General features: G+C 37.6%; 1 protein-coding gene across 2 annotated transcripts; it reads left to right on the forward strand.

Moving 5' to 3' along the window:
• The first annotated feature begins 5,660 nt into the window (after positions 1-5,660).
• Positions 5,661-15,968, forward strand: LOC121246696 (DEAD-box ATP-dependent RNA helicase 3, chloroplastic). Of its 2 annotated transcripts, XM_041144930.1 has the most exons (11): positions 5,692-5,773; positions 5,808-6,371; positions 9,641-9,777; positions 9,864-10,278; positions 12,036-12,134; positions 12,674-12,898; positions 13,228-13,605; positions 14,229-14,372; positions 14,471-14,566; positions 14,735-15,000; positions 15,551-15,968. In XM_041144930.1, exons 2-11 carry the CDS (start codon positions 5,916-5,918, stop codon positions 15,627-15,629), a joined length of 2,295 nt encoding a protein of 764 aa, XP_041000864.1. In that variant the 5' UTR covers positions 5,692-5,773; positions 5,808-5,915; the 3' UTR covers positions 15,630-15,968. The 2 variants fall into 2 exon arrangements, with proteins under 2 accessions (XP_041000863.1, XP_041000864.1); XM_041144929.1 differs by having other exon boundaries at positions 5,661-6,371.
• The last annotated feature ends 2,120 nt before the right edge of the window (positions 15,969-18,088 follow it).

Here is an 18,088-nt window from a genome sequence, read left to right on the forward strand (position 1 = left end):
CAGGAAATTTTTTTGAATTACCTTGTTAATAGCTGAATCATTTTTAGAGTCCATTAAATCACCCAATGCAGACTTCAAAATAAAATTTGTAACTGGCACTTTTACATCCTTGATGCAGAATTTCAAATATTTTGTATGTCCTCCCTGTCCATGGAAAAGTCATTTACAGCTGATTGCAACTCGTTAGCTTCAACTTCATGAGATTCAAAATTTGGAGTACCAGATCTTGAACTCTTGATGATCTCAACTTGCCTGAGCACCTTTTTGAGCATTATCAAAGAAGGATCTTGGAATAAAACATGATACAAAGACTAATATCCTAAATCTAATTATAAAATAGGAATAAAACAAAATTAAAACAAAGAAGATTGCTTTTAGTCTTTGCTTCTAATTGGCTTACCGAAAGCATGACACTGACACCATTAGAAATTTCTGGAATAAACAAATAGTTTGGAGGGATAGGTAAGTATTTCAGGATATATCCTTCTTGAGGGAAATTCCCTTTTTCCAGAAAGACTAAACAAAGAACTCAGATGCGACAAGTACGGAGATTACAGCCCTCAAAACAACAAGGACTTTGGGAACACCTTCTGGACAAACGAGTTCATCGCCATGCTCCGCCGTGAGGTACTGGACTCCTTCCTCTGCTCCAGCACTGTCTCGTGGAGCCAACCTTGTCTCTAGCATCGTCACGAATATTGAGGTCCCCAAAACCTCTTCAACAGCGTTGTACGTTGTGCACTACACAGCCAAAGACTCCCGCAAGCTCTGTCAGTTGTCGGCGACTACGCTTGTGCTATAGCTTTCCAGGAGAGGATCAAACTGTCGGACGAGAAAATGACATACTATCAGAAAATGGCATACTATGGGAACTGGAAGGAGGGAGAGTTCGAAGGGAAATGAAGTAAAACTAAACGGTGCGTTTTCAAATTTTGCCACATCAGCTACCGTTTGCCCCGCACTTATAACATGCAACTGTATATAGCTTTTTTCAAAACTGAGTTGAAAACCAATTTGAGAAAAAGATTAAAATTATCAGCTCTGATAGAGGAGGTGAATATTTCTCTAATAAATTGATTGAATATTGTGAGAAAAATGGTATTACACATGAGAAAACCTCTTCATATTCTCCTCAATCCAATAGTGTTGCTAAAAGAAGAAATAGAACCTTAGTAGATGTGGTCAAATGTATGCTCTCTAGTTCCAACCTACTCAAGCAATAGTGGGGAAAGGAATAGTTACATCTTATTTTATCTTAAATAGAGTACCATTTAAGGGATTTGACCAAACACCGCATGAATTCTAGAATGGTAGAATACCAAATATTAATTTTCTTAGAGTTTGGAGTTGTCTTGCCAATATTAATGTCCCAAGAATTAAGAAAATGAAACTAGGTCCCAATACAATAGATACAATATTTATTTGGTCTGCTAGACATAGTTTTGCATATAGGTTTTAATTATCAAATCAAAAGTCTAGGGATGCAATATTCTTTAAAGATCTATTTTCTTACAAAAATAAAGTAGAAAGATCTTTACCTGCATTGATTTTTCCTTCCGCTAGTAGTCAACTTGTCATTTTATTTAATCCTGAGAATTCTTCTAGATTAGAAAATGAATTTGGAAGAAGAAAATGGGTGAGAAAGGAGAAAGACTTTGGACATGAGTTTTATACCTATTATATGGAGGAAGACCTTTTGACTTTCAAGGATGTCATGCTTTCTATTTATTATTTTTTTTTAAAGAAGTTGTAAAAAATGAGATCAAACTTCTTAAGATTAATGTCACCTGAAGCCCATTAATTAGGTTATCGGTAGTGAAAACACAACCTTCTTGATTGGAGATCCCAAGAAGAAGGTTTAATGGAAAGAACAAGCCACTTGAGTGGTTGGAGAGCACTATTAAAATATTATTACCGGTCAATTCCTAGGGTGTGAATACTAACAAATGCAATGGTAAATGAAAAGCTAAATGCTTCGAATGAGTCCAAAACTAAGACGAGGTATTAAATTACATATACCCTTGAAGGAAACATCTATGTAAGTGTGACTATGAGACTGCAGTCTATGGTAATTGTGTTATTCCCTATAACACTTATGAATCGAAGATACAATGTATGACTTTTATGCACCGCCTTGATGGGAACCTAATATATGTTGTATTGTGTCAGTGGTACAAAGAAGGCTAAATTAAAAGACTTTGGTTCAAGACTTAGTCATCATTGATCTTTCATATGAAAACATGCTTACACTAAGTATACGTTCAAACCCACAAGCTATTTCTATTGATGCATAGTACTTAGTCTAAAATCTCTTCTATTTTATGTTTTTAATATTTTTAATCAGGTAATTTAAAATTTTTTAACCATATTTAGTATTAATATATGCACAATGTTAATAGTTGCTTTAGATGGAAAAGAAGGAAAAATTCAATCAAAGTGCGCTTGGGGAAGAGGGCCATCCAACATTGGACTACACAAAATCTTGTGTTGTTTGGTTATAATTGACACATGTTGTATTCACTGAAAATTTGTGATTTTACAAAAGTTCTATCAATTTCTATAAATTGGGAACCCCACCCATGAATTTACTTTCTTCAAAATTCTCTAGAAAAGTAGAGAAACATTTCTTCTTTTATTTTGTCTTTCTTTCTTTAGACCTTGGTTATTTTATATCGGGTTTGAGGTCTTCTTTTGTATAGACCAAAAATTAGGTTAACAGGAGCCAACGTTGTTATATCTTGGGAGTAGACTGTCAAGAAGTCTAATGCATGTTAAGATTTGGAGGCAGCGCAATCCATTCTAAGAAAATTGTCCATCACAACGTGCCTCAATACTGGATTCTCCTTTTCTAAATCATTTGTTAAGGACTTGTTTCACCACTACGCACTCCCAATCTCTTGAAACCAAAGAGTAAGATGGCTTGGGGGTTGGATGAGGCCCTTCCGATGCCTAAGTCAGTAACGATAGGAATCCTCTTAGAGTAAAATTATTCAAGAGCTTCATTAGCATACCTAGATTCTTTAAATAGAGAACTTGTCTTCTTAGGATCATCCGGACTAACTGTTTTGTCCACTATTTGAAATTTGAATGTAGGAACTTTCGAGCTATCCACTCATTTTGAATGAGTGAATACCCTAATTGTCCCAGGATAAGCGGGCAGGCATTTCTTTCCTTAACCAACTGGCATGAGCTCTATCGGGTTAGAGGGATTTGAGACTTGAGTGTAGTGATTTGTTTGGTCATTGTGACTCAGGCCCAAGGCGGCACCCTACGAGCCCTTATGGCGGTATAAAAGCCCTCCAATTATCCTGCAAAGTCTCACCACATATGGTCTGGTGTCACTTTTGAACTAGATATCGTTGAGCCCCTTCGATGGAATTAATTGACGCCTCTCCAATTACCCCACGAAGCCTCATCGTGCATCGTGCAATGGGGCTTTTAAACCAAGAGGTGTTGGGCCTCTTCGGTGGAATTAATTGACGCCCCTCTAATTACACCGTGAAGCCTCATCATGCGTTATGTGATGGAGCTTTTAAATCACGAGGTTTTGGGCCTTTTGAATTGGGCCAAAGCCCCCCCGTTTACCCTAGGAGTCCTTGTCACACGCGATGCGGTGATATTCATTCTTGGGGAAACGTTTGGGGTTTCACTTCGATATTCTCCCAAAATGTCTGTCAGAGTCGATACACCTTCCCCTTTGTCAACTGCCACCAGTATTTATTGTTCCCTGCCACTTCGCTTTTTTTTCTTCACTTCCTATCTTCTTGTACAAGCTTTGTGTTCCCTTCCTTCTCTTGCGTCCGAAACCCTTCATGCTTTCAAGCCCTCTCTTCTTTCTTCTTGCATTGCTTTCATCTGTTTTTTGTGTATCTATGGCTACCGGGAAAGACAAAGGTACAAGCCCATCTCGTGGAGGTGGTTCTTCGCGACCTCACGAGTCTTCTACCCATCGCGAAGGCGCTATGGTTGACCCTAGTGTCGAAGGAGACACTTCCAGCTCCATCGTCGAAGACCATCACTGGGTTTCCACCCTCTCACCTCAAGAACTGGATGTTGCGAGGGACCAATTCAATATCCCCGATTCGGTGGGGCTGTCGCTACCCAACCAGCGACATGGTGCCGTTGACGTCAGAGGTATGGCAATCTCTGTTGTCCTATATTTAGCTATGTTTACCATGGGGCTTCATTTGCCGTTTGTGCTGCCTGTTCTTAATGTCTTAGAGGTCTCGGGTCTTGCTCCAGCCCAATTGGTGCCTAACCCTTGGTGTATTTTAATGACCCTTGGTGGGAATTTCCGACAGATGAAGCCTCACATCTGGAATTACCCGTTCAAGTGTCTTGGTTGCCCTTTCCCAACAAGCCTAACCACGAGGTTTTGTTGTCTTCCAGAGTGGAAGCTCGCATCCGCCTAGTTCAATCTTGGGCAATCGCTAACATTAGGTCCATTTGGTCTGACGCCCACCAACATCAATAGATTCCTGATGGTACCTAGCCGAGCCCATGTGCTCAGTTGCAAAAAAGAGACCCCTCCTAGAGGTAAGGGTAAAAAGAAGAAAGCTTGCCTTAGGGCCAAGTCGTTGGACGCATCCAGCTCTTCCCTTTTGGCGAGCGAAGGAGAAGGGTCGAGGAACCCCCTAGTGCCCCAAACTAGTTCATTAGATGACATCATGGACCAGGCGGACGCCGAACTGGACTTCATATTGGATGGAGGCTGAGGAGACCATGAGGTCAGAGGCTCCCTCTGGAATTGCAAATTTGGCCACCTGTCTGAGTGAAGCGCAAAAGGAGGTGGAGAAATTGTGAGAGGCAAAAATTGACTACGTTACCCGCCTGACTGCCTCTGAGGAAGAACGTTGAGAAACCAACACCTAGCTAAGCCTAGCTCAGGGTGAGAAAGCTAAGGTAGCATAGGATTTGGCCACCGCTGAGAATTCTCTTAAGGAGAACGATTACCCTTTTTTTGGCGTTGAATCAAAGTTAGGAGGCCTGCAAGAAAAACTTAGCTACTTCCGAATCGGAAGTATTTGAGCTAAATTGGGAGCTGGGCCACTTGTAAGAGCAGATTAGTCGCCTCATTCCTCAAATTAACTTTGCCTGCACAATTCAAGATCGTGGTTTTGGCCTTAGCTTCAAGATCGGGATTAAGTAGCTGTGGGAGCTTCGGCTTGCACATCTCGGGATTAAGCAACTGCATGAGCTTTTGAGTTGAGCCCCTTTGATAGAATTAACTGACATCCCTCCATCCTTATTATTTTATTTTATTCTCTAATTTGTAAAGCGCATGCAAATATATCTTATATCCATATTTTCCTAACAAAATATTAATATACAAAAAGGACTACAAAAAATTTCGTGATGAATTAATTTAGTTTCAAATGGTACATCATATTATAAATTTACTTATTACAAAATAAATATGATAAAATATATTAATCATTCCCCATACTTGATTTTTTTATTATTGTTAAATTAAAGAAATTCTTCTACTCATAATTTATATATCATATATTTGATAAAAATAAAATAAAAAAAATAATAATATGCGGTATGACACGATTAGAAAGTATATTTTTGGTGTTTCAAAACAAAGGAGAAAAACAATGGGTCGAGACGACGCTTCCACAGGTCGCAACTAGAGTCATAGTCCCAATTCCATTGAAGTTTAGTGGTGTAGCAAGTAGCAACCGAGGTGGAGGTTTCAAAGGCCATACATTTTCCAGAAGGGTTGTGGCCTTATCTCCCTCTCTTCTTCTTTGAAAAGCCTCCACGCCTCCTTTGAAAAGCCTCCATTCCCTCTACACCGTCTCAGAATCTCTACCGTTTCTATCCATTTTATATGTTTATATTATTTAAGTACTTTTAGCGAGCACACTCTTGTCACTAAATAGTAAATACAGTAGTTTTGCTTTTTAAAGATGGCTTCTTTCATAGGCGTTTCGTCCATTTACAGAACTCCAACACTCGAGCTTTATAGAAGGACGGCAACATTAACAACAACGCCTTTGCTTTCGTTACCCTTATCGGACAAGTGTCACCTCAATAATGTTCCGAAAGCCTACAACACCGGCCAAAAGCCCTTCTCTTTCGAATCCGGCAGTACACTTAGGAGTGGCTTCAAGCAGCAGAGCCTCGGTTTGGTTCCGTCCGCGATTGCCACCCCCAATTCTTCGGTCCTAAGTGAAGAAGCATTCAAAGGCCTCAGTGGTGGTTCCCCAGAAGACTCTCTGGATGACTATTATGACTCTGAGGTGGAACCATCTTCTGCTGCCTCTGTGGGTGAGGAAGAAGTCACCATTTCCAAATTGGGTTTGCCTCAGAGTCTCGTCGATACCCTCGAGAGCCGTGGGATTACTCACCTTTTCCCCATTCAAGTATATCATCCTCTCTCTCCTTCTCTCCCTTTTTTCCTGAACAACTTTCCTTTTTTCAGTTTTTAATTTCCTGAATTGTTTGAACGAAAATAACTTTTCATTAAACAAAATTTAGGAATTTAAAGAAAGAAAATGAAAAAAATAAAATTATTGATGATTGTCAATTCAGTTGTGAAGTGGGATGCTATAAGCAGAGTTTGGCTACTAATACGGTATCTAACTTCCATCATGTTCCGCAGAAGACAGGGGCCCGTGGAAGAGTTTTTAGCTTTACTAATTGATAGGTTTGTAGGAAACTTACTCGCACATAATTAAGGGAACCATTGAAAGGTGACTAAAACACCAGAAACGGGGACTACTCGAGCTACTGAGAGGGCTTTTCCCAACCTAGCTTAGTTTTTTTGTTGTGCTTATTTATTTTTCTTGAAGTCTCTTGCTGTGCTTATCAAGCCTTTTCTTATCTTACTTTGATAAGCCACTTGAAAAGGCCTAAAGGCCTTTTGTATCAGTAAATAAGAGTTTTGTTGATGAGAAATAGGCATAACCCAGGTACATAGGACATATACAATAGCAACACCTATACATGATTGACTAGAATGCTAGAATACAAGGAATTACTGAACATTCAGCCCATTGGAATCTATTACGATCGACCAATGGAGTAAAGTGTTCAAAAAGAAAATTTTAAGCTCATTAATTGACCACTCTCTTCAAAGCTTCTCTCATTCCTCTCCGATTTGCTAGGAAATCAACTACCTTTCGTGGCATCACCCAAGCTGACCCCATTCTAGCAATGAATTCATTCCAACGGGGCATGGCAGCCTCACAATGAAGAAGTAATTGTTCGACAATCTCCCCACTCTTTTTGCACATGCAACACCAGTTCATTATGATAATTCTTTGTCTTCGTAGATTATTGAGAGTGAGAATCTTCCCCAAGGGAGCAATCCATACAAAGCAAGCTGCTTTTAGGGGAGCCTTAGATGCCGTTAAGATAGTGAGTTGAGATGAGATAAGTTAAGATGAAAGTTTAATAAAATATTGTTAGAATATTATTTTTTAATGTCATTATTGTTTTGGGATTTGAAAAAGTTGAATTGTTTATTATATTTTGTATAAGAATTTAGGAAATTTGTAATGATGAGATGAGATGAAACACTTTCACTATCTAAACATGGCCTTAGTCTTTTAAATATTCTTCTATGTTTCGTATGAGAGACTTGTAGAAAGCACGAACATAAAACTTCCCTTTGTTCGACAGATTCTAGATGATCCTATGTGTCTCTCCCACCCTCACTCTAGTAGAGTAGACAAGATTGCAGTACTCAGTGAATGCTTCAACTTTCCAATCTTGTGCGGCTTTGAAAAAAGTGACCTTCCATTAAGAAAAGCTATTGGACAGCTCTAGGAGATTTGAAACTGAGGCTTCTTGCGACCTCGCAATTCCAAAGCTTCCAGGATATACTTCCTGTAAGGGCTTGTTATCACACCATAGGTCATGCCAAAACTTGATTTTAAACCCATTCCCCACCTCAAATTGAATGTATCTAGAGAAAGTCCCCCACCCTCTTCTTATGTGCTTTCAAGCTCTATCCCATATGGTTCAATCACCTCATTTGTGCACCATCCACCCCAATCCTCACCAAAAATTGAGTCAATTATGGTCCTCCATACAGCCCCCCTTTCTAATGGGTATCTATCTGCATAACAATTTTCCCAATAAAGCGCTATTAAAAACCTAGAGATTCCAAATTTCCAAACCTCCTTTGAGATTGGAGAGCATTCCATGAACCATTTCACCAGATGGAATTTAAACTCATCATCCATTCCTCCCCATAAAATTCATGCTCTAGCTTCTCTATATGGTGAGCCACCTTAATGGGAAGTGGGAACAAGGACGAGAAATAAGTAGGCAAGTTGGAAATTGTGTTTTTTTTTTTTTTTTATCAAAGTTACCGGATAGAATTTAGGCCATGTTAAGTATAAACCCAACCCGAGATACGGGAGATAAGTGCATGGGAGTAATGTGATGAATAAATTATAAAGTTGCTGGAGTTCAGGAGCCAGGAGTGTCATGGGTAGTTAATGGAAAAAGATCTGAGGAATAGCAGTTATACATGAATAGAGCAGCTGTAACGTGTATAGCATGCCGCGTGCATGCTAAGTGTTATTAACTTTTACTTTTAACTTCCTAAGTGCAAGTGTGTGTGTGTGTGTGTGTGTGTTTATTTCTCTAAAATATGTAACTGTTTTGGTGTGCTGTTTATTTACTCTGAACTGTGGTTATTCTCCTTCCCTCAGTGGAGATTATCGTGTAATGTTGTGATTCAATGCATTCCATTCTTCCTTTATGCATGCGTTCTTCGACTAGGACCTATCATACTTCCCTAGCTGAGAAGGACGGGCAATTGCAGTGAAGAATTAACGATTCCCTTTTTGCCAGTAGCTACTTTAGATATGGCACGCAGTTTAAGTCAAGTCCCACCCAAGAACCAATTGTTGGCTAGGTCACTTCATTGATGGCTCAATATAGCTCTGTTAGGTTTTAGAATAAGTTCTACTGTTCTCAACTTCAGTGGAATTAGTATTGCTTCTTAGAGTACATATGATCAACTGTCATATTAGCAAACCGGATGCTGCTAAAGCAATAGCTTTTTACTTAATAATATTTTGGTATGCAATTTATCAATTTGATTTGTATTCAAACTCTTTTAGCACAGTCCTTGATTATCTAACTGAATCAAATTAGTTGCTCCAAAAATTTACTTTCATGAAATGCTACCATTATGTAAAGCACACCTATGATCCGGAATAAATATGAACTGATGAATGCCTTCTCTATGCTTTTCGATGGTATATGATATTTTGTGAGTGCTAAAGTTGGCTTGACCGATAAAAATAAGTTGGCTTTACATATCAACCTGCCTCTTCTTATTTCATTTCCTAGATTCTGAATTTTCCAGTTTTCCTCTTCTAATTAAGTTTTACAGTTTTACTCTTTTTTTTTATAGGTAGTTTTACACTTTTACACTTACAAAAAAAAAAAAAAATTATAATTTTACTTTCTCTTCTATTTTAGGGTACAAATCTTGTTTGCTTTGTTATTTTGAATGTCTATCTTTGTTATTCTGTTATTTACATAAAAAATAACTGTGTGTGTGTGTGCATGTTCGTGTGTATGTGTGTATTTATGTCTAAGATTTTATATACACTATGATAGCTTTTTCCCTTGCCTATAAAGAAAATAATTTTTCCCTTTATTCATATAGAGAGCTGTTTTAGTCCCAGCACTGGAAAGTCGAGATCTCATTGCTCGTGCAAAGACTGGGACTGGGAAGACGCTAGCCTTTGGGATCCCAATTATTAAACGCCTTTACGAAGATGACGAACAAAGAGGGTCTCAGAGGTTTTTGCAATATCAAATATGTTAAAAGCTACTGCTTGAAATTTGTTTCACATTTGGTGTTCATGTAATTCTTTATATTTTTGCAGGCGGTCTGGTCGTCTTCCTAGAGTTTTGGTTCTTGCACCTACACGGGAGCTAGCAAAGCAAGTGGAAAAAGAGATTAAAGAGTCTGCACCTTATTTAAATACTGTATGTGTTTATGGAGGTGTTTCTTATGTCACACAGCAGAATGCACTTTCCCGTGGAGTTGATGTAGTTGTTGGGACTCCTGGTCGAATAATCGACCTGATAAAAGGTAACAGCCTCAAACTGGGGGAAGTTCAATATTTGGTCCTTGATGAAGCTGATCGGATGCTTGCGGTTGGCTTTGAGGAGGATGTGGAAGTAATTTTGGAAAAGCTTCCACCTGCACGTCAGAGCATGCTCTTTTCTGCAACTATGCCTGGTTGGATAAAGAAACTGACACGGAAATATTTGAATGACCCGTTGACAATTGATTTGGTACAAATTATTTCTTTTTTATTCTCCAAAGAATTTCAGAACCTTCATGTCTCCACATCATGCATGATTAGATAATCTCATGGGATAAGGCATATAAGCATCTCCTTATAGTATACATTTTGAGAGGTATACCATCAATGTTGCTTACGGACACCTTGTGTATGGTTTACCTATCACTTATAATAGTCCATGACATGTTCTTTCTAATAGCACAAGGGGTGAGCACAAGATGATTATCATATTGCAGATGCCTAGCGAGAAAACAAGAAAAAAATAATGTGACCAGCCTCATTCGCATGGTTATGATCTGTTTGCTCAGTTCACTTGGATAGTCAATGTGGCAAATTGAATAAAATGTGATCTGGATTTTTGTGCCTCTCTCTCTCTCTCTCTCTCTCTCTCTCTCTCTTTCTCTCTCTTTACAGATGTAATTTTAATTTCTCACCCTACCCACTGGTTCACAGCTTAGTTAAAAGTATGTGAACTGCCATTCAACTTGATTTGAACTGTGAGATTTGGGATAGTTGTTTTTTATTTGTTGTAATGCTTGATGCAAGCTTCAAGTTGTGACATTCCCATGATAAGATAATCACTTTTTTTTTTTTTTTACTTCCACTTAAAGATTCTTTTATGGGTAAAGTTAGCAGCTAGGTTAAAGCTTTTGCTTATAGCATTTGAGAAATCTTCATGTTTGGCCTTTTGTCTAGTGGCCCAGATTTCTCAATATGTAATGGTTAAACATGACATACTTCTGATGATGCTTTGAGTTATAAATAAATAATGTCCATGTTTAACATCAATATCAAAGTGAGAGTGGAAATTAAGGGTTCATTTGAACACTTGGAGTATCTTAGGGGATGTTTGGGGAATGAGATGAGATGAGAAATCTGTGAATTGTAGTGAAATGGTTTGAGTTAAGATGTTTCATTGGGTTTTGAGAAAGAATAGAGAAAAAGTTTAAAAATATTATAAAATTTAAATATTATTATAATATTTTTTATTTTATTTTTATTTTTTTATTTTTGTATTTGAAAAAGTTGAATTTTTTTTGTATTTTGTTTGGAAGTTTGGGAAAATTGTAATGATTAGGTAATGATTAGATGAAAAAATTAAAGATTTGAAATTGAAAAATATTTGTGTTTGAGTGATGTTTGGGAAGGAAATTTACCTATAAAAAAAAAAAAAAATTGTTTGGGAAGGAAATGAGATGAGATGAAATCATCTCTATTCACAAACAACCCCTTAGAATTCTGTGAATAATAGTTAAATGGTTTAAATTAAGATGTTTTATCGAGTATTGAGAAATGAGAGTGAAAATGTTAAATAAAAAGTTGTATTGGTTTGTGTTTGGATAATGATTAGATGAAAAAGTTGAAGATTTGAAATTGAAAAGTGTTTTGTGTTTGAGTGATGTTTGGGAATAAAATTATGAGAAGTTTTAAGAATTTTGAGACCCACCCATGGGTTGCCCAAGTGGTAAGGGCAGACTTGTGTGCATGAGCCCGATGTCACAGGTTCATTTCCCCCTGGGATCAATCATCAAACTGCAATTTAAGTGGGAGGCCATGACAGTGGATTGCTCTGCTAGTCTCCCCAGGGGTTTAGGTTCCATGGGTGAGTCCTAAGGGCTCTGCTGTGGGGTGGTTCCCCCGTCATCAAAAGAAAAAAAGTTTTAAGAATTTTGTGTCTCATCTCTGTGTCCAAATGAGCCCTAAGTTTCAAATCTTATTTTTGTCCATTTCTCTTCCTCTCCATAGGTTGGCGATCAAGATGAAAAGCTCGCTGAAGGGATAAAGCTTTATGCTATAACAGCTACTGCAACTTCGAAGCGCACCATTCTTAGTGACCTTATAACAGTAAGAGTTGGCAGTCATATGTTAGTATTTTAGCTGATGTTTTGTAATCTAATTTATAATTAGAAGTCTTGATAATTCATAAAGCCTTGACCATTTGGCAAGTCCACAACAATGAAGATCTCTCTCAAGTCTTATTAGTTGTTAGCCTTTACTTTGTGTGTATTTGAATCTATATTTCCATTACTCTTATGTGATTTATTTATAATCATGTTAACCGTCTGTATACCTCTCAATCAATAGAATATTTTCTTTACTTTTCTAAAGGCAAGGTCAAATATACGTGAAAAAATATTTGACATTCATTATTTAAAAAAAATTGTGAACTTTTTTTCCTGGTTACTCTCTTGTTCTAGTTTTTTTTTTTTTTTTTTAATATAATTATCTCTTGTTCTAGTTTTCTAATATTTCAGGATATATTGTTGTCAAATTTCATTGCATCAGTAGTGTGTCTCTGTGGATGACTCGTCTAGTTTAATTTCAAACCTAAGGGGATCTTTTTTTTTTTCTTACATTTTACTGGGTGTTAATTTACTTTTCAGGTATATGCAAAGGGTGGGAAGACCATTGTTTTCACACAGACTAAACGTGATGCCGATGAAGTCTCGATGGCATTAACAAATAGCATTGCTTCCGAAGCATTGCATGGAGATATATCTCAACATCAGAGGGAAAGAACATTAAATGGATTTCGACAAGGGAAATTCACAGTGCTTGTCGCCACTGATGTTGCATCCCGTGGACTTGATATCCCAAATGTTGACCTAGTAAGTTTGTGGAATTTCTTTATAATCGATAATAAAATTCATGTATTAGCTTTGTGGATTCTGGTATCATGTGCTTCCTAAGATAAAATCTAGTATCATAAGAATGCATTTTCAAAGGAAAAAAAAAAAGGATACGAAACTGTTGCAGACTTTCGCTCATATTGGGAATCTTCACTCGTACATCTAATTGCTTGTTACACCTACAAGCTTTAAGACTTTGCTTTTATTAAAAATCTGCAACCCTTACACTTCGCTCAAATATTAGGATTCTAGATTGTTCTTCTGATGCGTTGGAATTCTGTTGTTTCACTCTTTACCCGTTTCTCCAGGTTATTCACTATGAACTTCCCAATGATCCAGAGACTTTCGTGCATCGCTCTGGTCGTACTGGTCGTGCAGGAAAAGAAGGTACTGCCATTCTCATGTTTACTAGTAGCCAGAGGAGAACAGTGAGATCCCTTGAGCGTGATGTGGGATGCAAGTTTGAGTTTGTTGGCCCACCATCTATCAAAGAGGTTCTGGAGTCATCTGCTGAGCAAGTAGTTGCTGCTCTAACTGGAGTTCATGCCAAGTCTATAGAGTTTTTCACGCCAACTGCACAAAAATTGATTGAAGAACAGGGAATAAGTGCTCTTGCAGCTGCACTAGCACAATTGAGTGGATTCTCCCAACCTCCTTCATCCCGGTCTCTAATCAGTCATGAGCAGGTAAATAATGATTCTTCTATTTTTTGTGAAGGTCTCATCAATATTAGCAGTTGAATGATGATCCTTTGATTTTCGGTTTGAAGCTTAGTAGTCCTCAAATTCCCTTATCAACAGTTTCTCCTTCGGGAAATAACAGTTCTTGAGTATTGAAATGCAGTTTGTTCAGTTGTGTTCAAATGATTTTCAACTCAACCGAATGTATGCAAAAGAAAAATTCCTATTTGCTTGATGATGAAGACATCCCTGTGATTCCAATGGCCCTTTGGCTTGAGCTTGTCTCCACCTGTTCCAAGTATGGTGTGTGATATCAAAGGGTTGATCCCCCTAATCATAGTTTCCTAGAGAGAAAAATCCTTGATTAAGGAACTTATTAAAAAACAAAATTATTTGGAAAGTGCAGTCAGCTTAATCCTTGAATGCCAAAACCCTAATCTCAGGGCCATTACTTGCAATGTCAGAAGTTTCATGATGCCTAAAGATGGCAAATTCTGAATTCATGAATTTTATATGCTAAAATATATGGTGCTAAAAGATTCTCTGGTTGATCTTAAGACTTTGTGGTGTTATTTGCAGCCTTGTATTGGGCTCTGATGATTTATTCATACTTGTTACTTGTATTGCAGGGATGGGTTACATTGCAATTGACTCAACATCCACCTTATTCTAGTAGATACCTGTCTGCTAGATATGTCACTGGGCTTCTTTCTGACATTTACCCTGCAGCCGCTGATCAAGTTGGAAAAATACATCTAATTGCTGATGAAAGGGTTTGTATATAAAATATGCACTGCTTATTCTGTTTTAGTAACTCTATATCAATGCATTCCATTTTTCTAGTATAAGTTATGGCTGTTGCTTATATCAGGTGCAAGGTGCTGTTTTTGATCTTCCAGAGGAGATTGCAAACGAGTTGCTGAATAGGCAAACACCACCTGGAAACATTATTTCCAAGATTACCAAGGTCGATATAGATTTTTCCCTTTTGTATTATAGTTGCTTATGCATGACTACATATGTTGCATGTGCTGGCTATGATTTGATTAATTTAAAGTTTTTCTATGGGTTTGAGTCTTTGAATTAAACTATCAACATAGAAGTGAATTCTTTTGTTCTTCTATTTTAATGACAGTTGCCTGCCTTGCAAGATGATGGCCCTCCGAGTGATTATTATGGCAGGTTTTCTAGCAGGGATCGGAATAACGGACGTGGATCTAGGGATCGGAGAAGTCTTAGAAGCTCACGGGGTTGGGGCAGTGGTCAAAATTCTGACAGTGATGATGGTTTTTTTAGGAGTGGTAATCGGAGTTATAGAACTGATAACAGCTGGTCGCGGTTTGCAAAGAGCAGTGGGGATGATTGGCTGATTGGAGGTAGACAGTCAAGAACCAGGGACAGGTATATCTCATTTAAAATTTCTTGCTGTTTTGTGAATTCCTAAAAGAACATATCCTTAATTCTGTAACTCGTGTTAGTTGGCATTGAAAGTGTTACAAAGTAACTTATTGGCAATTCCCTTATGTAGTAAATGATACTAGGTAGGAACATCTGACAATTAAAAGGTTTGCAAAAACAGAAGGGCTGTTTAGCACATCTGTTTTATGGACTAAACTAAAGACGCAAATATAGAATATCTATGTTCTTTACAGAATGAGAATCAAGTCACTCTTGCACATTCACCTCATCCATTTAACTGAGCCAGCAGCACAAGTGCCTGCATTTTCATCCCTCAAGAAATAAAGGTGACGTAGTTAAAGCCCCATTCCTTAGACGAGTGACAGTCTACAAGGGTGGAGTTAACCATTGGTTTTTTTTTTTATTTTACTGCAAATACCCCATAAAACCTCTTTCAAGGGTCTGTTTCTATTGGTGAGTTTTTTGTATTTAAGTTAACAGTCATAGTTCAAATCTGCATAAAAGTCATCAGATATCTGAATTTGCGTTACAGAGGCTTTGGAGGTTCCTGTTTTAATTGTGGACGGTCTGGGCACAAGGCATCAGAATGCCCAAACAAGAAAAGCTATTAGTCGTGCCGCAGTCTACATGAGGTTTCATCTCCCAAGTGGGTGTAAGGCGGCTGCTGCTGCTTAAACTTGCTTTGGAATGTTTCAACACAGCCTGTCAATAGGTCCATGAGATTGAGATGCTGCAAAGGTTGACAGTGTCTTTGTAGTTTTGATTTTCTATTAACGTAGCCATTGAACTATTATCTACCTTGAATCTCTTGGTACTGATGATATTTCCCAACTATAGAGATTCTGTGGTGTCATGCATTGTTATATCCGTCTTTAAAATGTGACAGTTATTTTGTTTTAACTGGTGCTTCAGCACTTGGTGAATGGATTCCCCGGTCTGAACTTGCCTCTCTCGATGCTAATCTTAACAGAGAAACTGTCATCAAGTGCCTATTGGAAGGTTCTTCTAAATATATGCAATTTATGGAATTTATCTTATAGCATTTGTGCCCTTGGTGGTGCCCTTGGTGGTAGGGGTGTCAAATCGTGTTAACGGGTCGTATTCGTATTGTCTCAAGACATGTATATTATACTATATAGGTCAACTTTAATCCGATCCATTAAGCTTATCATGTCAAAATCTCAAACTCTAACATGATTCATTAACATAACGGGTCGTGTCGTAAAAACCTTTTTGACCTGTTTATGTAAATGGATTGAACATATCCAAAATTAACTTATTTGACCTAGTTAAGTTTAACATAATTTTATATAAATGTTAAAACCACAATATTTATTAAAAACAGAAAACTAACTACAATATTCAAACAATAAAAATATCGAAATTAAAATCTCAACAATTTTATTTTTTAGGTATAAGGGTATAATTGTAATTTTAACTTTCTTAACGGGTCAAAACGGATTATAATGGGTCAAAACGGGTTGACCCATTATCAACTCGTTAAGCAAATGTGTCTTAACGAGTCAACCCGTTTTGACCCGAACCAGTTAAGGGTAAACTCTAACTAGTTTTTATCATGTCGTGTTCGTGTTGGGTTAACCGGTCGTGTCATATATTGCTACCCTTACTTGGTGGGCTTACATCCACACTCATTTTATCTCCATCAACTCTAAACAAAAGACGATGGTGTTATGGCAGTAAAAACATTTAATTGGATTCAGGTAATTTAGCTGATGCACGTGGGACATGAACTTTTACATCCTCAAGACAAATTGTAGATGATAGACGAAATTGTATTTTGTGGGAGGGAGGGAGAGGAGTCTTATGGCCCCAGCAGGGCCCCGCCCTATTCCCCACCCCGCATATTTAAAAAAATTATATAAATATATATTTATACATATTTATTATTTTTACTATATAGAAATATAATAATATGTATTAAGTAGAACTTTTACTTAATTATGTCAAAGCAATACAAGAGTCTCATATTGTTTAAGTATGAGACTTGTATTGCCAAGACAACCTATAAAAGAGACACCTTACTATACAAAATATACACTATCAAATTTAAATATAGTCATAATTACAAATTTAAATTTATAATTTGTGTTCAAAAATGTGTTTTTCAGAAATAATTTTTGAGTCTAGTGGGCTATAGTCCATTATTGAATGGGCGGGGAGCGGGGTGGATGAGGGGTTCACCCACGCCCCTAACACCAGGATGGGGTCTGGGGGTGAAAACCCCACACCCCTGCCCATGTGGCGTGGGGGCAGGTAGGGGGATACCCCGCCCTGTAAGGTGCGGGTAAGCACCCTTACTCTCCTGGATTCTCAATTCTCTTTCTAAAGAAACTATAGCTAGTGTCATCTATGTTAATTCTGCCATGGAGATGTGGTATGGTTCTACTCCTACTTTACCTTTCTCACAATTGCAATGCCAACAACTTCTAGCCCTTCTTATTTCGGAATCACATGCCTCTACATCACAGGCAGCAAATGTAACCTCTTCTTCATCTCTTGAACATCTTTTAGGTAACTCTTCTCCACTTTATCTTCTAAACATTCTGTCTTTTCCATCAAGAAAATCAATTTTTCCAATTTTGCTTCTAATGATTGGATAATAGATACTGGTACTACGATCACATAGTTCATTCAATATCTTTATTCACTTCCTATCAGCCTATTCATAATTCCTTTGTCAAATTACATAATGGAGCTTCTGCATCAGTTACTCATATAGGTTCCATTTATCTGTCAGCCTCTCTTATTTTACATAATGTGTTATGTGCTCCTTCTTTCACTTTCAACCTTTTATCTATCAGTAAACTACTCAATTGTTCCTCTTGTTGCTTAACTTTCCTTCATGATGCTTGCTTTATTCAAGACCTCATCCATTGGATAACGATTGGAAAGGGTAAAGCTAAAGAAAGACTATACTTGTTGCAACAATCAGAACAACCTGTTAGCCCTATAGATGTCTCCTTTCTTCACTTCTGTTTTCAATACCTCTAGTCATAATACTGTTGTCGTTTGGTACAAAAGGTTTGGTCACCCATCATTCTCTTGAATG

Source organism: Juglans microcarpa x Juglans regia, chromosome 1S (assembly GCF_004785595.1).
Source record: "Juglans microcarpa x Juglans regia isolate MS1-56 chromosome 1S, Jm3101_v1.0, whole genome shotgun sequence".
NCBI classification, from domain to species: Eukaryota; Viridiplantae; Streptophyta; class Magnoliopsida; order Fagales; family Juglandaceae; genus Juglans; species Juglans microcarpa x Juglans regia.